The following is a 24782-nucleotide window of genomic DNA, read 5'->3' as shown; positions in this document are numbered from 1 at the left end:
GTTTGGCCTACTTTTCTTTTCTCTAACCATGCTGATAATGATCCCATCCATGACTTCACTCCTTATAAACATATTGGCTACTGCTCCCTTTTCAAGATTTTATTTTCATTAATTTTCCCACTATATATAATACTGACAGTTTTGTGACCGCTAGCCCTTCCATTGCTGTCTGTTTGGGGGACCCCTCCTTTTTTGGTCATTTTACTGAGATGCATTTAGATCTACTACCTTTCCTAATATGTAGCTTTAATACTCACACAGCAAATGTCCCTGACATACCTCCTGTCCACTTAGTGCCAGACGTAAAAGCTTCATCATAGTACTGTACTTGGTCTCTTTCACCTGTTCCTGCAGATTTTTCAGTTCTTTGTTCAGCACATCAGTAGACATAGCAATGTTCTGAGATTGGAGCAAGCTGAAAATTAATAAAAAAACAATAAATACAACAAAATATAAATTAGAGATAGGATGCATTTCTTCCAAGAAAGTGATAAAGACTTAGAATATACATTTTAATAATTTTAATACAATGGGAATCACTACAGTGACCCTCTCGCTCTCTCTCTCTCATATATATATATATATATATATATATATATATATATATATATATACACACACACACATACACATGGGTCGACTTCAGAAGACTGGAAAAACAAAAGACTGAATCCCAAAAGACTGAAAATTCAAAATACTGAATGATGGAATGTGCCCCTTCTTCACTGTTGTGCAATCTTGGGACTTGGTATACATAGTTAGCAGGGGGTGTGGGGGGGTGCAGAGGGGTTGCCCCAGCATCAAAAATGTGTACAGTATTTTGAATTTTCAGTCTTTTGGTTTGTCAGTCTTCTGAAGTAGACCCATATCTATCTATCTATCTATCTATCTATCTATCTATCTATCTATCTATCTATATATATCTATATCTATTCACGCATGTCTCCACGCAGAAGACGCTCTAGTTGAGAATCGAACCAGGCAGCATCTTACTGTGAGGAGACAACCACCTAATTAATGGAAAATGTCAGTAAACCAAGCACATTACAGTAAGACTTCAGATTACAGTGTGAACATTTTAACTGTAATTAATATAATTCAGCATTTAAGAAAAAGTCCCCAGTGTAAGGCAACATGCTCTTTTTGCCCTTAGCCCCCCCCCCCCACCTAACCATCAAGATAGTCTACCACTCCCACAACTGATCCATCTGGACCACTTGAGTGACAGCCCTACAGCTCATTTAATCCACCTGGGGGCATGAGTCAAGAACCAGGAGTTCTGCCATCATCCAACATGGATTTTTTTTGTTAAACCCAACACCCCATATGTGCCCAGTTAATGTTCCTAGGGCTAGATGTGCAGTGGGCATTTCATATAACACTCACTCTCTTTTGCAAGTGACATAAGCCTACATGTTTTGAGCAATCACCCTTGTACAGTCTCTGTTATCCAAAGTGAATTGTGTATGCAATATACATTCAAAAAGTCATGCTTCTCCTCTTAGCCATAAGAGAAGTGAGAAGACATGCCCCTTCACTATTATCCCTCTCCAGCTGGCTTCTCCAGCGTTGGGGCTGCTAATCTGAACCTAATCACCTGGGTCATAATCAGAGTTTAATTGCTGTACATCACTTAGCCTCACCTTTGGGATTTGCTGGAATATCATGCCTACATAAATTTGGCATTACCTCATGTCAACTACAACTTGTCTAACAAGGAACTCTTAACAGTAATCCAATAATCATACCCAGTGCAATATGTTTAAACTCTGAATAAGTTAAACACAGAATTTTGGCAGGCTGCTAATATCACAAAGAAATTGCTGGAAGGAATTAATATTGCTTCAAGGCCTCGAAGATCAACTATTATAATCAGTAACTCACATAAATGTACCAATGCTTTATGAGGACTCCAGCACTAGTATATCACTTAGGTAAAACTTTAAACATTATGTCATTCTTTATAATGATTAAGAATGCTGAATAGCCATAACAGAATACTCTACTGCAATTCCAAAACCAGTCCTATCTGTAGCCGTCATCAAATGCGCCACCATGCATGCTAATCAGAAACCCTAGCTATCTGGTGAAGTACATGAGCTCCTAAAGGCATGAAATGCTGCATTTAAATCAAAAGACAAGGATGTTCTAAGAGAGGCCAGAGAAAATCTAAGTGGAGGGATAAAGGAGACTAAGAGGACCTATGGACATAAAATTCACGGGCGCTTCTCTGACCAAAGGGACTCCAGACACCTCTGGCAAGGCATTCAAACCATAACTGACAACAGGCCTGTATCCTACCCATGTAATGACAACAACCGAATTTCTGAACAAACTAAACACCTTCTTCAACAGATTTGATATCGAAAACACTGTGCCAAATAAGCTCGCTGCTGAACAGGGTGAGGAGGTGCTATGTCTGAGAACATCTGATGTTCTGAAGACCCTGAGGTGAGTAAACCCAAGAAAAGCAGCTGGTCCTGATAATATTATGGGAAGGGTTCTAAGAAACTGTGCTACCCAACTGTCCACTGTACTAATATATATTCAGCACATACCTGCAACTAGCCATTGTACCCGGTTGCCTCAAAAATACGACAATCATTCCCTTACCCAAGAAATTCCAACTGACAAGTCTAAATAATTACCAGCCAGTTGCTCTTACATCAACAGTAATGAAGTGTTTTGAGTGGTTGATCAAGAACCATAGCTCTTCAAGCCTATCTGCAACACTGAATACATTACAGTATGCATATAGATCTAACTGCTGCATGGCTGATGGCAATAGCTAAAGCACTTCATGTATCCTTGGCACATCTAGAGAACAAGAATTGCTAAGTCAGAATGCAGTTCATTGATTTTAATTCTGCCTTTAACACTGTCATCCCCTAGAATCTGATATCAGAGCTGATCCAACTGGGCATCAACACCCCTTTATGTAACTGCATACTGGACTTTCTGATCAACAGACCCCAAAAAGTATGTGTGGGAAATAACAGTTCAATCAGTATTACATTGAGCATGGGTGTCCCTCCGGGCTGTGTCCTGAGTCCTCTGCTGTTCACCTTTTTGACGCACGACTGCATGGCCAAGCATGAATCCAACAAAATCATCAAGTTCGCAGATGACACCACCGTAGCAGGTCTTGTCAGAAATGATGAGGAAACAACCTACAGGGATAAAGTGCAGCATCTGATAGGCTGGTGCATCAGAAACAATCTGGCCTTAAATGTAAACAAGACCAAAGAATTAATAGTGGACTTCAGGAGGACTCGGGAGATACATCAACCTCTGAAAACTAAGGGGGCGGCAAAAAGAGTCAAAACACCAGGTTCCTAGGGATGCACATCTCAGATGACCTCATAGTGAAGAAGGCATAGCAATGTCTGCACTTCTTATGGAAACTGAGGAAGGCAAACCTGTCTCAGTCCATCCTCACAGCCTTCTACAGGCCGACCATCAAGAGCATCCTCTCAAATAACATCATAGTTTGGTATGGTAACTGTAAAGCATTTGATCGCAAGCCTCTACTGAGGGTAGTGAGGACAGTGGAAAAAGTCACTGGTTCCTCACTCCCAACCATGGATGATTTGCTCGAGATTCGATGTGTGGGTAGGGCTAAGAAGATAATCAATGATCCCACTCACCCTGCCCATGGCAAGTACTCCCACTGTTCCTCGGGCTATCGCAGCTTACACTGCAAAACATCTAGACTGAACAGGAGCCTCTTTCTTCTGTCATAAGGCTGCTGAACTTGAATGCCAGGAATGACAGCGAATAAGTAGATCAATATGTCACTTCCTATGAAGTATCAGCTACAGTAATCACTCTGGCAAATTGCTTCAATAACTGGCACAGTTAGCTTGATTTCTTATGCTATTACTTCCTGAGTGTGCAACAGTCAAGAGTGAAACACCACTCCATACATGTGTATTATGAACATCAGAATATATCATACTACAACTGATGAAGTCCAATATTTTTAGTAATCACAATGTGAAGTAATAGTCTTGCAATTCCTACTAATATAATATTGTTTGTCTTTCTGTCCAATTGTGGTAATCCACTGTGTTAATATTTTAATTATTACTGTATGTGCATTAGTCTTACTGTCATTCAAACTATGTGTTTATTGTTGTGTCTTGCACTGGAACCAAAGCAACATAATTTCATTCAGCTTGCACCGCTGTGTATATCTGAATGACAATAAAGTTTACTTTGATGTAGCATACAGCTTGTAAAGTTTTGCAAACATGGACTGCTGACCAAGTTGTAGTTTTACATGGATATTTAGCAAGAGTACTTTTAAAAGAAGGCAATTTAAGTTAGCTACTCAAGCACTGCGGACTTTGAAAAGTGCTTTATGCAGTATATGGTGTCGGAGACTGACACTTGGGCTTTATCTGTTTTCTTATATTTGGAGTTTTTTTGCCAGACTTCTTAGAAATATATTTTGGAATTATGTGATACATGTCACAGCAAAACGTTTACCAAAACTAGGAATTTTAAATATTTTGTGATGGAGATGACTTAGTTAGCCTTAAATAAAGCCAACAAAACATAAATGGTTTATGATTTTCTGCCAATAAAGAATCTCAATTACTAGTGAACATGCAAAGTATGCAATGATCTTCTGTGCGTTTAACTGGTTCTACGTTGAATAACTCAGCCAGGATATTCAAGTCCTGTACACATTAATGGTCTCATACACAGAACCCACTTGATGAATGTCATATCAAAATGATTATCGGCACAAAGCTTAAAGACCACATACAAGTTAAGAATGCACTCAAATGGGTTCATACCTCTCAACTGTGCAGATTTTTGCAGAATGTCAATGTTTTTGCTTCTTATGTTTGGTCTGTTCCTCATAGAATTTGTGTTTTTCTTGCAAATTATAGAGGATTGAAGTTGGTAAGTAATACTAAATAATGAGTCATTTGAGTTTCAGACTTCATATCTTTCAGAAAATATATAATAATGTAAAATCTGTCATTCTACCAGCTTTCTAACTTTACAGGACCAATATTTTAAATCTGTCCCTATTTTTGGGCCTTTGTCCTCCCATTATTTCTGGCTTTGTCTAGATTTCTTGTGTTAAGAGGTATGGATGTTATGAAACAGCTTAACATTCCAGTCCAGAATTAAAACACGGGAAAAAGACTATCCATGAGCATGGGAAAAGGTTTACATTCTGAGTATATTGACTTGAGTCAAGACATTAAGACTTTCCTGTAGCTGGCTTCCTAGAGAATGACATCAACGGATACAGATGAGGTACTAAACAAAGAGTCACCACACAACCAAATTCACAGAACTGAGGCTGGATACAGAACTCTATTTCTGTCTTTTACAGTTATGTCAGAATTGTTTGAAAAACTGAAGGTTCCCACATAAATACACAGAGTTATGTATGTATGTATTTATTTATAATAATTTTGTACTGGGCCAGAACTCTAACCCATTAGTACAATTTTGGATGGATATAACTTAACAGGAAAATAAAATAAAATGGTTGCTAGAACAAACATAATGACAGAATAAAACAAAAGTATTTACAAAATGATATTACAGGAAGTAATACTAACCTGATCACTGAATGACAATACAGAGATTGCTCTATGCTACTAAGAAAACAGATGTGAAAATAAAGAGGGAAAAGACAAAAAGGTGAAAGGACAAAACATATATATATATATATATATATATATATATATATATATATATATATATATAAATTTGTTGGTCCACAGGATGGAAATTTTATGTGCTATATGCCTTCTTGTTAGACAGACAACAGCAAGATTCTGGTACTTGTGTATTCTACTAAGAGGCAAAGAGATCACAGCACACCAAGCTAATTTTATGTGAATAGAAAATGCCTTGCCCAGTTGACACTTTACACCACAAATTTTTTTACACCACTCATAAATTACTAGGCTAACGGTCATAGAGCCTTTTTAAACTTAGTCATTCGTGCCCCAGTTTTTCCTAATCATCAATGCCCATGGGCTAGTATGGCTTTGGTGCATGTCTGTACCTTACAGTATTACATAAGGGCCATAAGCGACAAGCCAATTCGAATAGTGACCTCTTATGCAGTCAAAGCCTACTTTAAGTCCAGGCAAAGACATTCAGTAGCTTCCTCCAACTCCATCCCTTACCCACTGGCACTGGATTGGAATAATCTTGACGGCAACTTCTGACCAAGACAGTTACACCCCCCCCCCCAACAAAATTGTCTGCCTTTCCCTCATACACCCTTTCTTCCTCACTTCTTTTTCTCTTCTCTAAACCACTGACATTTCATTTTCTTTTCAAAACATACTCACACTAATACAGCAGAAAATATAAATAGGGCCTGTGCACTGTACAACAGCACAACTGCATTATTTCTTCAGTTATCAGAAGCATCTCTTTTTTTCCACATATCTCTTTCTCAGCCATTAACTCATTTGCAACACTGCTGGTACACCCAAATCTTTTTGCATTTTAATATTACGAAGCCAAACTTCACCCTAACTATCCCCCACCCAAGCTACCACCCCTTAGACAATGTATACTACACCTCAACTATTACTCAACCAAAATATCTGAAAACAATTTTCACCATTTTTCTTCCTTCTAGGGTTACTTCAAAAAAAAATCTTAAAAATTAGAAAGTAACAGGCCCAACAAACACTTGAGAACTTCACTAACAACTCTCCTTGTGGGAGGACACCTCCACTCATAGCTATTCTTTCTGCACACCAAACAAAAAAAAATGTTCAAGCTACAGCGTCAGGCTTCCATTTTGTTTATTAAGCACACAAGGCCATCATCTGATCTTTCAAATGACCCTGTAAAATTTCATTCATAATCTCAGTTGGTGCTGAACTAAATTATACGTAGCACTGCCTTTTAGACTCCATTTCCCTGTAAGTTGAACATTTCCACTTTTTTTTAAGTATATCCAGTAACATATGGTCAAATTCCTAATGCACCAGCAACATTATCAATATTTTCTAAGAAAACAAGCACATAGTTAAAAATAAGCTTTAAGACAAAATTTCTTTTTTTTCCTCCCAACTTCTGCACTCCATCATGCCCCCCCCCCTCTCCTGGTACAATCTTAAGACTCTGTCCAGGAAGCCACCAGAGGGTTTCTGCTTAAACTATATTTATTACTTGAAAAAGCAGCATGGAGAAAGCACCTCCACAATGTCAGGCTCTACAACTGCCTATTTATGTCCATGTCTCATCTCATCTGGCTATCCTGCTCATGCTGCGTGGTTGAGCCCTTATCAAAGCTAGCTATAAATTCATGCAGTGGTGCGCACTGCCTCGTCTCCAAAATCAACCAACCAGCTGGAGGCTTGTCTCTCCTTCAGATCATGCCTGGCAAGATCCACCAGTGACCAGGTCGCTAAATGATTCTAAGTCATCTGCTGCAATCAGGGCTGTCATCTCTCTATGCTGATTGCAGCCATTCTACCATAAGGAGTTCAATGTCAAATATACCATCTCACCAGCATACAAAGGGAGACAACTGAGCCACTATATTTAAGCGTGCTTATGTAACGTATCTACATTTTCAAGCAAACACTCACTGTAACTTAATTGCTTTACTTGACCCAACACTAAAACTCCTCTAAATGAACAGGTCATGATAATAAAATTCCTCTGAAGGAACAAGTATAACTAGATGGGAAGAAAAATTATTGAAGGAGACGGAGTCTAATTCAACTACATACAGTGGTGACTGCATGTTGGATTTTCCAATCTGCCCTCAACTGCTGGACAAATCTGCACAAATCAGTTTTCAGATACTCACATTCTGAAATTTAACTGGCATGCTTCCAGCCGTTTCAGTTCTGTACACAGCTGTGTCCCCCTCACCTACCTGGTTACACCCCCCCCCCTACCCCATCTGAAATACAAACTAACCCTTTTCTGCTTCACATTTGCTTTTGGCATCATGGTGGTTCATTGGTTATAATTTTGTTCCATAGCTTCAGGACAATGAATGTATCCTGATGTTATGACTCTTTCAACACTTTGGGTGGAATCTGAATGGTCATTACTACACAGAGACTGTGTTTTTTCCAGGTACTTCACTTCTTTGCACCCCAAAAAATATTTTAGATGATTAGTCTCTTAATATTCAAAACAATACTGAATTTTCACTTGCCTTTGTGCCTGCGGATGGCTGAACAGAATCAAAGAAAGACAAGATGACTTAGTAATACAAACAAATGACTGCATAAGCATAAATTGATTTTTTTAATACTCCACATACTTACTAAATCATCATACATTATTTAAAAGCTCGATCTTAACAGGAAAAACAAAAAATGTGCCAGTAACTTGTGAATGGTCAAATTCAGAAGACAGGAAAATGAAACCCCCAAAATATTGACATGTTAAGGTTACAGGACATAGGCGCCAATGTGGTGTACATCACAACTTTGATATAAGAATCCTGTACTGTAACTTGAAATAAAGTTGACCATATTAAGACTGACTTGGGAAAAACTGCAAACCACGGAGACCAGACAATGTGATTTTGAAGGTGTCGCAGACTTGCACCACAGCTCTCACCAACTTGTCAGTACAATTTTTAAGTTGTTTTGAAAAAGGCAATGTACCCAGCACACACTGATGCGAGGGTCTGTGCTCCCCACACCCCTACTGGAAATCTCTGTACTAAATTTCATTATTGGAATTCATATAAACTTCATTCACATTCTCGATAGTTTTCACTGTTTTGACCATCATAAATACTGTATTTGGACTTTTATCAGACACCATGTATTATTAAACGTGTAACTACTGCCTAGGGGGCATACATATGGGGCGAATCAATTTGGGAGACTGTGACCCTCACTATGATGAAAGCAACTATTTTTGAAGCTGCAGGCCTGTAGACAAAGCTGGCCAAACAGATAGGACTGAAGCAGCTGATCGCCAGCTCTCGTACCTCAGAAAGAGGAACGTGAGTTGCCTAATGCAAGAGCAATCTTCGGACAGACACTAGAAGGCTAGCCCAACAAACTTGACACAAAACTTTGGGTGAAGAGGAATGAAAGGCCCAGGATTTTCACATACTCAAGTTCAACAGAAAAACAGCAGCTTGTTGGAGGAACAAAACTCACCTGCTAAAAAGACTGCCACTTGCTACTCAACATCCACATCCCGTTACTCTGGCAATAAATGGAGTAGCAAAAAATGCTATTCGCTCTGCCTGGAGAAGCGGGACTGACATTCACACACACACAAAAATACATGTGACATTTGTATTTATGTAGTTCTGTTACCCTAGCACCATGCTACAAAAAATATTGCCAAGACCAAAGAAAAATGCAAGCCTAGATTCCTTCAAAAAACACATTTTTTTTGTTGTTTAAACTATTAGTAATCCGTTGAAAATGTAATAAAACATCCAAGTTAAAAAAAAAAAAAAAGGCAAGCACTGTGCGTGCATATGTGTGTGTGTGTGGGGGTGCTGATGCAGAGAGCGATGTTGGGTTTTTGGTGTAAATTTCCTGGGGAGGTAGAAGAAACAACAGATCAGCACATAAGGTGAAATTCTGTTGACTAACCCCACAAAATTATTTCAATTATACCCAGGGTTGAAAGGCTCCTTTCACATAACTGATGAACTTGGTTTAAACAGCAGACACACATTAAAGGAACACTGGTCAGATGAGTGATATGAGTAAACAGCTTCAGGCCTGTTTAACTCCTTTGGAAAGGCAAAGGAGCACAGAACAAGTTGCAGGGGAATAATCTCCAGATAATCATCAGGACATTGCAGCACGTTTCCCATGGCACATGTTAAAGATGTGCAGAAATATGAAAACCATTTCCACTATTCTCTATATAGTACACTATCCTTGCCATCAGTAATTTGTGCCACATGGGAATATGTTATATGTGGACAGCAACAAATATGTGACAGCTTATATTAGGTGGAAGAAAACTGAAAAATGGTTTCAGAAAAAAATGGGGGAGCACGGACGACGACAGTTTCACCTGCTAGTCTCCTGCCTGCAAAGTCTCTGCTTTGACAGATGGAGAGAAACAGGACTACATGTGGTCAATGGCCATTAGTCACAAAATTACAGCCAAACTTAAAATTTCCTATCATTATACAGTGGCATCTGCACGTTGTAGTAAAATTTTCCAGGGTAGTCCAAAGATGAGACATGACAGAGACTCCACTAGTATCCACATTAAATCTGTGTGAGCGATTAACTATAATCGCATAGCGCATCTGCTGTAGGGTTAAAAGGCACATAATGGAGAGCTTGTGCATATTGGGAGAGGGTCACAAACTGAGTCTAAGTACAGATGTCTCCACTCAAATCAGTGGCAGAAAAAAAAGTCTCCTTGTAATACTAATTAACAATGTATACATATATATATATATATATATATATATATATATATATATATATATATATATATATACATACATATACACACACACACAACACACATAGTCTGTATGTGTATATATATATATATATATATATATATATATATATATATATATATATATATATATATATTTTTTTTTTTTTTTATTATTATATACACCCACCCACAATATCACAATCTGTCACCAAAACATTTACCAATCAAAATATGCTGTCACTATCACACACACACAGGCCACCAACATGCAATTAATCTGCTTAACATAGTTACACACTACTGCAACCACCAAATTCAAAATATTCTGCATGCTGTTTAGTGTTTAGAGAGTGCAAAGCATAGACAGACTCTTAAAAAGCTAAACATCTACTTATTACATACAGACTTAAGTACTAAGCAACGCCAAACATAACTATGTAATTTCCTGAAAATGTGAATAATTGTATACTACCTAAATTACATATTAATACTCCTTAGATGGAGACAGGGATTGGGAGGCAAATGACATCACCACACACACACACACACACACACACACACACACACACACACACACACACACACACACACACACACACACACACACACACACACACACACACACACACACACACACACACACACACACAAATGCACGCAAGTGGTAGGTCACAGCCTTTATCTAGCTTAGGTAGCAATGAAATATATTTTTTGTTTATTCCTACCAACCTTCCCTCTCGACCAGAAAGCACAGTGCAATGCTTGCTACCATGTGCAAGGGTGCACCTCCCATATACTTCCAAATCCATCTTTAACTGCACACTCGCTTCTTGGAGGAATCTAGCTGGAGTCCCTCTTTCCATGTGCTGTAATGAATCCTTCCCCAAATGGAATTCTTGCGGCAGAGCTACCCCCCAATCTCCCCCACCATGGTAAACTGGTTTCACTGCTCACAACATCTTCACAACTAGCTTCTTCAACACAAGGACTGCTATTTGAACCTGGAATATCTTGTCTCAGTCAAAAGCCAAGCCTTTTTAATGAAGCACAGTCAGTGGTTCCTCTTCCCAAAATCATATTCTCTCCAATTAAGTTTTTCATAAATACAGGACAGTAAGATTTTTTTTTCTTAAATGCAGCCAATGTAAACAAATAAACCCAAATAAGTTGAGAATAACATGAAATTGTACAATGCTTTCTCTTTAATGCCATGCACACATGCTTGCTGGCACATCTTTCCTTCATGGGGAAAATCTGCCATGATTTCAAACAAGAAATGCTCTCTAAACACCGTCATGGATGCTGCCTTAAATGATGCCCCCCATCCCAAAGGATTAGATGTGGTTATTTCTCATCTCTTCAACGGGTGCATCACACACTGGGATTTCTAGTGAAATCCTTATGATCAGCACTTAGCACTGAAGCAGCTGTGCTTCAAAATTATCAAACTGCCTTTTCTTATTAGGTTGTGAAATAACAGATAAAAAAAGTAATCAACTAGTATGACTCGGTTACTGATAAACAATACCATCAATAAACTCTGCTATTCACTTGCTTCCAACAACTACATTACAAGATCAAAAATGAACTCCATTCCCTATTCTCTATATAGTACACTATCCTTGCCATCAGTAATTTGTGCCACATGGGAATATGTTATATGTGGACAGCAACAAATATGTGACAGCTTATATTAGGTGGAAGAAAACTGAAAAATGGTTTCAGAAAAAAATGGGAGAGCACAGATGACATGACAGTTTCACCTGTTTCTTTTAGTACAAAGTTTCAGATGAGCCTGTACCTCACTTCAGGTCTATGTTTTGCAGGGAATTCTATTAGGCTTCAAAACCAGGGGGGAAAAATTGGGCAAAGCTTCCACTCAATGAAACAAACTAAAATAAGATTTTCTTACGTAATACACACCTGTACTGTATGCCCATACTGGAAGGAAAATGCTACAGTCCCACAATTGCAGACAAAGGAGAAAAGCTCAAACAAACTGAACTTAGCAACCTGACTAGATGAAAACCTAAGCCATCACCACTAGCCTCAAAATTACCCAAAACTGAGAAAGCACTAAAGAATACTAAAGATGAAGATGGAGGTCCCACATGGGATGATGTGGGATGTAGTAATCTAGACCAAGACATGACAGAAAAGAAAGAGAAATGAAGCAGCAGGAGGAAAATAGTGGAACCTATGGGTGGGGCAGAACAGACAATTATGTCACCTGTCAATCAAGTGTTTGGAATGCAGATTGTGTTCTTTACTTTGAGAAATCATTTACAAACCACCAGAATCAAGGAAACATATGCAAATTAAGCCAAGTAAAAGCAGAAATCCAATAACCAAACACGGCAGCAAAGTAATGGGAAAACAGGTTAGCTACTGCCTCTGAAGAGACAGAAGATTTGATTTAGAATTCAAGTTCTTCCAACTACTATGACATAAATGAGACAGAAGATTTGATTTAGAATTCAAGTTCTTCCAACTACTACAACATAAATAAGAAATGTACAATCCCCTAAGCTTGGTACAACAATATTTATGTTGCAAGAGGAGCACATCAAGCACTAAACAACGGTAAAAGTAAAGCTTGTATGACATTTATGTTTGTTTTGCAATGTTCTTTCCCACAACCGGCTAAGACGGCTCAGTTATTCTGTCTATTTTAAAATCCCAACTAAATTACATGAACAAGAAGCAAGACACTTGGAAGTGATCTCCTTTTAGAGCTACTACGATGTAATGGTGAATAATCATCTTTGCCCACAGAATAAAATGCTTCCTTTTCATCATAGGTAGCAAATAATAGTTCAGCACTTGGAAGGAGTGTAATATGCAACATTTACATGTGTATGTGGATTGCACCTTAGTGTCAGTTACCTGCTTAACAGAATTACTGTGCTCATTTCAAAACCATATTGCGGTAGCATTGTCGCCTCACAGTAAGACGCTGTCCGGTTCGATGCTCAGCTAGAGCGTCTTCTGCGTGGAGATATGCGTGACTGGGCGTAACTTCGTTAAAGGTTGTGTGTCAGGGCTGGTAACTCGGCACGTAAAAATCAACTACCAATCATTAGCGGACCGGAGTTCCGCTGTGGCAACCCCTACCCGGGAAAAGCCGAAAGATACAATATGGACACACGATGGGTGAGAGTACATCACTGACAGCATGAATGAACAAACATCACTTCAGTCACAGGACTCATACTACAGTCTCTAAACACAGTCACAATTGCACTGCTTGCACAGACACTCAAAACTCTACAGCACTGACACCTGTTCTGCAATCATTACAAGCAACTACCTCTTAATGTACTGCTACCTTGCAACAACCAAAAACCTAAACAGCTCACCAGTAAACACAGACATCCTTTATCCATGTGTATCATCCTTATATCTTCCATAGTAGTATACCCAGGACTAAGAATAAACAAAACACATTTAAATCATTACCGTCAACTAATTAAGTTACAAACCATGCTTTTCATTGGGTCTCTGCCTCCCACACACCCTAAACCGGGGCATTTGCCCTCCACGTCCACACCCGCTTACCCAATATACACCAACACAATTTTGCTACAGCAACTTAAAGGGCAACCTCCAGTACTGTGTTGTGGTTGAGTTAACTCTAGTTTCAAGCTTAAAAAATCTGCCAAATGCTCTGCTGAATTGGGATGTATGCTGCTCTTTAATGCCCAATCTTAATGTTAGCTGCTTTCCCAACCAAAGATTATGTATGTGCTTCTGAGTTTGCTGATAATGACATCATTGTGGCATCATGTGTTCTGCTTTGCACTGCATTCCAAGATTACCGTGTCCCGAATGCCCATAAAGCTATGGCTACTGCCTCCAATTCATCTACTCTGATGTGAAGGTACAAGTCAGAGACCACACTCCTTGAAAAAATGACTAAAACTGGTCTTCCCCATGCATAATCTAATTTAGATGATGTTATGTTTTGAATTAGAAAAGGGAATAAATGTCAAAAGCATAATTTGTCACCAAAGAAGTTATTCTGCTAATAATACTAGCATTATGGTTAAGTCTTGTGACAATTCTACAAAATAATTGCATATTCTTTTCAATGGCCACATAATCTCTCCGTGATGTCTGGCTTTTTAAAATGTCTGATACAGACCCAAGAGGCTTGAAGAATTGTTTTATTTTAAACAAAGAAATTGTATTGTATTGCCACAAAAACAAAGTCAATATAATACTAAGAAACTAACAAAGGAATTGCACAAAATCTATATAAGCAAACTATGTTCCTGAAAACATACAGTTGAAATAACCTGATAATACAAAGCTCACAACTTGAATAAAACACAATGAAGGCTCCAAAGACTAGCTAAACTGCCTTTCATTGAAAATTCTTGTACTATAACATACCACATTTTCTTTAAAATGTTTGCGAGTGCTACTATATTTGGGAACTTACTGAAGTACTTCTGGAATCAAAGTGAAAATGCTAATGACTTATCTAATTAAGCTCTAGTGACACCTACAGGCATTTCTCTAGAATCATTCCAAACCTATGCTGCAGAAACACTGAAGACAAGTGCATTGATCTTTGACTAGTGCAGCTAAACAGATACTGAATGTTTGTATACTAGTAATCCAAAACAAAGAAGCACCAAGGATCCACAGGCGCAAAACGTTTAATAATAGACAGGAACCAGCACGAAAATACAAGAATGTAGATGCACTCACAATACAATAAAAACCATTAATGTTGTATAAAAGTGTCGTTTTCGTCATCAACTTCATCAGATAGCAATTAGTATTCCATCAATCCCCTTAACTTATTTTTGTATACTATTTATATTGTCATAATTTTGAAATTTCTTTATGATACCTCAACAATCAATCAGCACTGACAAAACTAGCTTCATATTTAATAAAATACTAAAAACAGCATGCATGTTGCTTGAGTGGTAGATGTTTACAAAATATTATTTACTGTTTTATTGTGACTTATAAAATTCATATGAGTAACTGTAATTAATGATTGTGACCGCTACAATTTGTAATTTATACTTTATTAATAAACACTTATGGTTCTAGAGAAAAGAGCATTTATCTGAACTGTGAGGATATAAATTTAGTTTTGTAAAAAGGCACAATAAAACCACTGGAAGTCACAGTACAAATTTTTATTGCTTCACTTGAGGGAATGTGTTAAAATGCCTGTGAGGAGTTCCTACATGCACTATATGAAAGGTTACCTCTTACCACCCAGTTCTAAGCAATACAATATTAACATGCTTTTCCATATAATAAAGTTAGGTTTTGCAATATTGGCCACATTATATTTTAAGATATAGGTAGATTATGAGTGTCGAATATTAAATTATTTTGATGAGACTGTGGAATATTATGACTTCGATTTTAAAGAATGTTGCAGCTCAAGAAGGCGAGTTTAATGTCTATGGACTGTGGCATACAGATAGAAAAGGAAAGAGACACAAGAACACCAAATGACACCAGTTTTGCAAGTGTACTGGAAGAATTATGATTAATCATAAACTAGGTACATCAGAACTTGGAAAAGAGAATTTATTCATAAATTATACTCCAAAATTGCTACCAGATGAAAAAAGAAGTTATGTACTTACCATAACATTCCATCTATGTTGTCTATTTTTATTTTTCCTCAACTGATGGTTTTGGATCAGAGCCCTAGGATCCAACTCGGATGCTGTAAAAGCTCATGGCAACCTTGAACTCTTGAGATTCTCTCCCTTACTCAGACTGCGCCAAGCCTTATTACCTCAGATCTTGTTTGCAGACTATAGCAAAAGACTAGGCACTTTACTCTTATGGAAAAAATCTTGAGCAGTATTATATCAGACAAGGGTAGCACACAACTTTATCTGGAGCCATAGAATACAAGGAGAAGACCTCAAAAAACTTGCTCTATCCACTTGATCTTCCAGAAAAGATTGGTTGGGGGTTGGTGGGTTGGAAGTTGAGGAAGAATGAAAGTGGACAATGCCTATGAACATTATGGTAAGAACATAACTTCTTTACCTGATGTTGTCAATTTTCATTCTGTCCTCATTTGACAGAGTCCCCAGCTAATGGAATCACAGGGTGGCCACAAGGAAGGATATTCCTAAGCACCACTGAGCCAAATGATACCCTACTTCTAGAAACTAAGTCTAGTTTGTAATGAGAGATGAAAGTGTGAGGTGAAGCCCAAGTTGCTGCTGCACAAATGTCTTCCATGGAGGTTCTTGAATGAAAGGCTGAGGAAACTTCTATCAATCTTCTAGAGTGACCATGGAATTGCTTAGTTAAAGGCAAGCTCAATTTATCGTAAATAAAGGAAATGCCATTAGTAAGCCATTTGGCTAGGGAAAAATCTAGACACTGTCTTGCCTAATTTCCTTTCAGCAATGGAAACGAATAACTGATCTGACTTTCTGAAGTCTTTTGTTCTGTGCAAATAGAAACGCAATGATCTATGCACATACAGTGAATGCAACAAATATTTGCCTTTGTTTATATAATTTGGGAAGAAAACTGGTAGACTGATAGATTGTTTAATGTTTGAATATGATATTACTTTTGGCAAAAAGGATGCATTTGTTCACAAAGTAACTATCCTGATGAAAAATTAGGTATGGAGATTTTACCAACAGGGACTGAATTTCTGAAATCTGTCTGGCAGAGGTAATGGTCACCTGAAACAAAGGCTTCCAAGACAGAAATTTTAGACTGCAATTATGTGCAGTTTGAAGGGCAGAAGGACCAAAGTTGCAGTACTAATGTTAAGTGCCACAGAGGAGTAGGATCTTTAATGGGGGATCTCAACAGAAGGGTTCCTCATAGAAATGCCTTACCAAGATTATGGGAATCAAGGGAAGAGCCATCAAGACCAATATGTAAACTGGAAATTGCTGCTAACTGGATCTTTACTGGGGAAGAACTGGCTTCTTGATTAAAAAGCAACAACAAGAATTCTAGTATTGTGTGAAATTGGAGCACAAAAGGGTTCCACATTATTTTGAAGGGCCCAGTGTACAAATCTTTTCCATTTGCTAGCATAAACTTTCCTTGTAGATGGTTTGAGTGAAGATAATAGAATTCGAAGGACAGGGGAAGAGAACATAGGTTGTCTGGCTATTATTGCAAATGGAGAAAACAAGCAGTCAGCCTGAGACTTGGAATGTCCAGATGAGTCATGTCTGTCAGGTGAAACAACAGGTCTGCAGCTGGCTCCGAAATCCAGGGTTAATGGATCAAATAAGGCCAAAAGAAGGGGAACCAAATTTATTGAGGCCAAAAGCGTGCAACGAGAATGATCTTGTGCTTCAACATGGCAGCTTTCTGAAGGAATGTTGGTATTAGAGGGATAGGGGGATATGCGTACAGTAACTCGGGGGCCAATCATGGAGACGAGCATCCCTTGGTGACTCCCCCCCTGTAGGGGGATGAAGGCAAAGTAGCTGCTGCACTTGTTTAGGGGAGATGCAAACAGATCGTAGTAAGGCTGGCCACACTTGCAGAAAATCATTTCTGCTATCTTCTGGTTGGGGAACCATTTGTGAAGTAACAGAATGCACCTGCTCAGTTTGTCTGCTAGCACGCTGGACCACCCTGGAATGTGCATTGCTAAGAGAAAGTGGTTGGAAGACATTGCCCAACGCCACATTCTTAGTGCTTCTCATCACAGGGGGTATGATTTGGCTCCTCCTTGTTTGTTGATGTACCAAACCACTGACATATTGTCTGTTTGTATTGTAATCGTCCCCGAAAGGAGGGCTTCCTAAAGGGCTTGCAATGCTAAACGCACTGCTCTCAACTCTAGAACAATTATATGCAAATGTGCCTCCTCAGGGGACCACATGCCTTGGACTGTCTTTCCCAGGTAATGACCCTCCCCAAGCTGGAAAGCATCCATGGTTACTATGGCCTTGGGTTGAGATGGGACAAATAAATGGCCCTGTAGGAGTGGTTTCGACTAGGTCCACCATATCAGATTTTTGTTGCACGAGTTGGTGATTTGTATTCAAGCAGATAAGGGTAGCTGAAGTATCGACCACTCGGATGCCAGCATCCAGTGAAGAAACCTCATGTGGAATCTGGCCAGCGGAAGAAAGGATATTGCTGCCGCCATCAAACCTAGTGCCTGCAGGACTAGGCGAGCTGGGACTGTGGTACTGCAAAGTATCTTATTGACTTGCGATATTAAAGTTTGAACTCTGGGGAGAGGAGGGAGGCTATTGTTGATCTTGTGTCAAGCAGCTCCCCTATGAACTCTATAGTTTAAGATGGTTGAAGATATGATTTTTCAAAATTTATGGTTATGCCTAACTGTGCATAAGTATGGATTACTTCTTCTCTTGCTATGATGAGTTGATGCCTGGTCGGGACAAAGATGAGCCAGTTGTCGGGAAACACCCAGAATCCATGCAGTCTCAAGTGAACTGCTACCACTGCCATGCATTTGGTGAACACCCTGGGGGCTGTGGTAAGACCAAAGGGCAGTGCCCTGAACTGGTAAAGACTGGCTCCTACCCATAAGCATAAGAATCTTGTGGATTGTCTGTTCATTTTTATATGATAATATGCATCCTGGAGATCTACTGAGCACATCCAGTTGTCCTTTTCCAAAAACAGAAGAATGGACTGAACCATGACCATCCAGAACTTTGTCTTCCAAATAAAGTTGTTCAGATTGCTAAGCTCCAGACTTGGTGTCCATTACCCTGTTTTCTTTGGCATTAAAAAGAATCTTGAGTAAGTTCTGGATACTTTCTGGTCTGGGGGACCTACTGGATGACTCTTTTGTTTAGCAGCTTTTGTATTTGAGTGGCTGCTTATTCCCTCTGACTGGGTGGAACATCTGGGATTTTTCCTGAATTTAGAGGAAGAAGGGAAAATGGAATAATATATCCTCTGGATACAATCCTCTCCACCCAAGTATCTTTTGTTATTTCTATCCAGGCTGTCCCTTCCAGGGACAAATGACCCCCAGTTGCCTCCAGAGGGAAGCAATCAGGCCTAGGAGCCCTGGAAGGGTTTGCCAAAGAACGATTCTCTGCACCCTTGATGTTGTGGGCCTCCTCTGTCATGCGGGCAGCGTCTACCATTTGACCTTCACCCTCTTTTACTCTCGGGGAAGACCCTCTACTTGTTTCCTGGAAAGATCCTTGTGATTTCTTGAACCATATCTTTCCACCACCTCGATGATACCTCAAAAAGGATCTATGGGGTGGAAAAACCTACACCCACGACAGATAGGGTCTTTCCATCCTTCTCACACCTGGACAACGTATCTTTTACTTTGGGGCCAAAAAGAGAGGTGCGGTCAAAGGGAGCATTGACAAATGTAGACTTAAAAGGCTCCACAAAATCACACAAATGCATCCATGATTACTAATGGCTACACCTGAACCCACTGCCCTTGAGGTTCCTTCTGCCACATTAGAAATAAGCCTTATGGACGAGTTGGAAATCAATTGCAGGGTCACCAGCTGAGAAGTGAAGGAATCTTTCACCTCTTCAGACACCATTCCTCTCTCTGAAGTCTAGTAAAATGTGCAAAGGTCACTAAAGCATAGACATGCATCCTGAATCTGTTCATCACCCATACCCTCCTTGTCAGGGGGATGTACAGAAGTACTTTTGTCAGCAAGATCCTTTCTGGTGGCAGCCGCCATGAACATGTCATCAACAGGGGGACCTTCTGTCCAAAACTGTTTAGTCTTGGGGGGGGGGGGCATAATCTTATCTGGCGTCCTGGGAATAGGCTCAATGGTGTCAGGTTCCTTCCACGCCCACTGCAAGACCAACTCCAGGAGCTCGTCAGCAGGTAGGATCACCCAGGAAGTAGATGGGCCGGTACCAAAAGCCTCCAGTAGCACAGATTCCTCTGAAAGGTTGCTGTGCTTCAAACCAACTCTCTGTTTCAGAATCTGAAGGAGGGCTCCAAATGAGACATCATCAGGAGGTGACCATGGGGACCCCCTTGTCTCATCAAAATCTGTGTCAGATTCAGGGGAATCTATATGCTTCCTCTTGCATGCCCTCTTCTTAGGAACTTCCTCAGTAGGATACTCTGGAGAGGTATCAGAAGAGGAGGGAATACCCTGATGGGAAGTCTCAGGTTTTGGTATCGGGTGCCCCTGTAAAGAAGATAGTTCTGTGTCTGGAGTATTTCTCCCCGAGCCTCCACTGAAAATTGACTTTGTTTCAAGTCGGACTTTCCCACTAAACAAATGTTAAATAAAATAAATAAATAGTTGATACTCAAGATACAGACGTGGAACAGAAGTAGACATAGAATCCGATGGGGGAAGCACCACCTGGGTCTGAGATTCAGACAGAGCTCTCTCGAAATCCTAAAGTCAGACCGTCTTGAATAGGAATAAGGACCCAGATCCAAAAGGCCACACCTCTGATCCCTAGTCCTGCACTACTCTGAGGACAGCTGCTCTGAGGCCTAAGTCAGACATGAATTGATCATTGTCGAGGCTCCCAGATTCAGAGATGACTCCAAAGCCTTCAGAGTCGAATGCAGCACCTCGGACCCGACAGGGTAGAATCGGTTTTAAAAGCCAAGCAAGTCTTGGATCTGGGGATACAAAAATCCTATGATCAGAAGTAGACGGCGCTGGACGACTCAGATCCGAGGGCTTCAAAACCTGGATAGGAGTCGTTAGAATTGGTACTGGAGGAGTTATGGATGCATGGGCTTCCTGAACCAATGGGATAGGAGTCGAGAAAAGGGCAGGCTGGCTCTGCACCGAGAGGATCTTTCTCACTAGCTTCTCTACATCTTCTTCACTGCGACTTTTAGATAACCAGGTGGATAGAGCCGATGGAGATTTTGTTTTTTCCCAAAAAAGGAAATGGCACTCTAGATGGAACCAGGTCCAGTGAAGGGGAGTACCTTGTTCTCGGCAGAGTCAGTAAAGTAGAAATCTGATCCAAGGTCTTTGGATCTACCAAATCCTTGCACTTCAGAGACTTCGGATCCAAATAAACCGTCAGATCCAGGGACTTGTATTTGGGCTTAGAAAATCCGAAGAAGAAGCTAGATCTAATAATTTTTGTTTCTTCATAGGATCCAAAAGGACTACTGGATTCGAAGAAGTTCTTTTCATGGATTTTTCTGAGGACCTGGAAGTTGCAGAAGAGGTGCTTGGAGAAGTGAGAGATGTCTTTGTGAGTCTTTCTTTGGATGGTCCAGATATAGTTTCATCAAAGGATGAAGGCAAAAGTAAGTTTATTTCTGTGATCTTCCAACACTCTAGGGTTGAAAGCATGGCAAATCGCACAATTCTCCTGGACATGGAGAGGGCCTAAGCAAAAAACACACAAAGTGTGCTAGTCAGATATAGGAATCTTCCGACTGCATTTTCCACAATCAAAATTACGTTACACAAAGAGTTTTTTTTTTTTTTTTTTTTTTTAGGCCGAAAGGAGAAGAAAGTACCAACAATGGTACTGAAGGCTATGACAAAATGTAAAAGAAAGAGAACTAGAAATACTGCTAACGGTAAAAGGAGAAAACAGAGATTTTAATGTAAAAAAGGTAAGGGAGAAAACTAAATAAATAACAAAAAACATTTTTTAAGAGATTTATAAGTAATTCAAGGTACAAAATTAAGTTTTAAAGCTACTTATCACACCAAACGTGAGAGAACGAAGGAACACGTCTTTTCTCTGGAAGTGGCAAACAAGATCTGAGGTAATAAGGGTTGGTGCATTCTGGGTATAGGAGAAGCTTGAGATTTCAAGGTTGCCATGAGCTTTTACAATTGCCGAGTCAGATCCTAGGGCTGGGATCTGAACCCATCAGTTGAGGACAGAATTAAAATTGACAACATCAGATGTAATATTTTCTAACTTGAAAAACTTCTCCTAGTGAATGGGTGCTTTCCTAGAATTTTTGTCCATTTTGCTTATAATGTCATTGTAAATTCAACATAACATTTACTTGACTGGGCACTAAAAAAACTTTTAAGGCAACTTAGAAATATCAGTTTGCATAAAAAGATATTAATACATTTTCAAAGATTACCATTTTTTAAATGATTTTGAAATAGCAGGTATGATGATCTTAGACCTTTTTATTAGGTCCACCATAAGAATTAAGACTGCATTCTTTAAAAAGTCACACGGAATATAATAAAATTTGTCAAACAGGGAAAAAGATTGTTTCTAGCTGTTTAAGGCAAAATTAAGGTTGTTGACAAGACCCTGGCATTTTAGATACATAGCAGCAAGTAATTAAAGTGACTGTCATTAAAGCAGATACACAGTGATTGACTGAAAAGTTGGTTGAGATTGTTTTATTACTAGGAGTGCAAAATATGCCTTTTCCCAGTATTATACTCTCTCAGAGTCAGAATGTTAATTTAAGAGGGAGTGCGTGGTGGGGTTACCCTCTGTATAAAACATTGTTTTACTGTTGCATGCTCAGAGCTGATTTTGCGGAGCTTGTGCAATTCAGTACCATCATTTATTTGTGTTGACTTCTTTTAGAAATCGCATATATATATATATATATATATATATATATATATATATATATATATATATATATATATATATATATAGTTGCAGTTGATAAGAGAATTCTTTTTTTCATTTTTCAGTCTGCTGAGCTGCTCTGTATCTGAGATCGTAGTACAGTGGGGTCTAGAAATTTGTTCTTTCCCCACTGTTGGTGTGTGTGCATGTGTACATATATGTATTTTACATATATAAATATATATATATATATATATATATATATATATATATATATATATATATATATATGCTTAGGGGGTGTGGGTTTGTTTTTGATCTAAAAAGATCAATATTTTTTGATTCTCTCTTGTAAATGTTCTCTGTTTCATGACACAATTACACACACACACACACACACACACACACACAAATATATTTTAAAATACCCTGTGATGGCATCATAATAAGATTACTTGGTTGATTTTTTAACATGACTATCAATGCATGAATGGATTCATTGAATACGCAACATAATTCAAGACTTTCAAGGGCTTAGTAAATCTAGTTACTAAATTATAAAGTTTAAGGTCTGGTAATTTAATGCCTCCCTTCCTTTTGGGACAAGAACATTTTCTTACACTTTGCGAGTCTTGTTGGTCCGCACAACGTAAAAAGTTTTTGAAGCTGCAGATAAAATTCTTCTAAAATTATTGTTGATTCATGAAAAGAGTTGGGAAGATGTTCAGTTTTATGACATAAATACGTGCAAATAGGCTGAACTGTAACTTCAGACACATGGAGCAAAATTCTAATTACAGTTTGCCTCCTTGTCACTGTATTACTGCAATTCCTTACAGAGGTAATGACAAATCTGGTCCTGCTATGATAGCAGTAAAGCAGAAAATTCTGATTAACATTTCACAGCTCCATGGCCTAGAAGAAATGGCCAAGGACAATTACCAGCTTGCTTGTTTATTTATTTTGCTTTGTTTTCCAGGGTAGTGTACTGACCATAATTGACCATTTTTAGACACAGTCTGACTGATGTAAATCATGGTAAGTAGATGGAACAACAAAGGCACAGAAGTGAAACACTGTTTTGGTAAACATACATGCATGAATGAATGAATAGAAGCATACAGGTAATATAAAATTTATTTATTTTATTTTATTTATTTTACATTTGTTGACCGGGCTAGTCCAGCTGGTATATGTCCATTTTCAGTGGAAGCCCAGGGAGAAAAGCTCCACAAATTACAACAACATAAAGGGTCAAGACAAAGACATTAACAGTAGAATTTGGTACATAAGAAGTTTTAAAAATATGGTACAAGCCTAAGATTATATATTTTATATTTCAGTAGGGAAAGAATAAGATTAGATGAGCAAGACTAATACATTTGCATTAGAAATGGTGTATTACAAATCTTTATAACATATTACAAACCTAGGATTTTATATTATGTATTCTATTAGGGAAAGAAAAAGAAATCTAAGACTAAACTAGATACAGCTAGTAGTTTATATTAATAGATACTAAGGTCACACAAAAACCTAAGAAAGAAAACACTAGAGATCAATAGATAGAGTATAGAAGATCTGCATACAAGGATGGATTTATGGTGTTCTTTATCCCCTAGGTTGTGGTACTATATGAAGGTGTTTGATCATTCCACAGTATATACATATTTACATGAGAAAAAAATCCTAAGGAAGGTTAAGCTCACTAAAAATTGGTGAGACAGCACAAGATCATGATCATAGGAGACTAGGAATTGTGGGAGTCTAGTTAATAGTCAGGTGCTTAGTCTGGGTTAACACAGGGACATAGCCAGTGTGATTTAAGGTAGGGTTTAAGCTTGCTTTTAAATAAGCTGACAGAGGATATTGAGGTTAACTGGCTTGGGAGG

The 24782-nt window shown here is 38.8% G+C and overlaps 1 protein-coding gene across 1 annotated transcript in view; it reads right to left on the bottom strand.

The window, feature by feature from the left end:
• EARS2 (glutamyl-tRNA synthetase 2, mitochondrial) overlaps nt 1–24782 on the bottom strand; it is a 470754-nt gene that overhangs the window by 22000 nt on the left and 423972 nt on the right. The window contains exon 8 of the mRNA XM_044061134.1: nt 280–415. Coding sequence (XP_043917069.1) covers nt 280–415 — 136 coding nt within the window. The remainder of the gene's footprint in view (nt 1–279; nt 416–24782) is intronic.

This window comes from Protopterus annectens, chromosome 2.part0, assembly GCF_019279795.1.
Source record: "Protopterus annectens isolate FY-2018-M chromosome 2.part0, PAN1.0, whole genome shotgun sequence".
Classification (NCBI taxonomy): domain Eukaryota; kingdom Metazoa; phylum Chordata; order Ceratodontiformes; family Protopteridae; genus Protopterus; species Protopterus annectens.
This window is presented reverse-complemented; position numbering and strand designations above follow the sequence as displayed.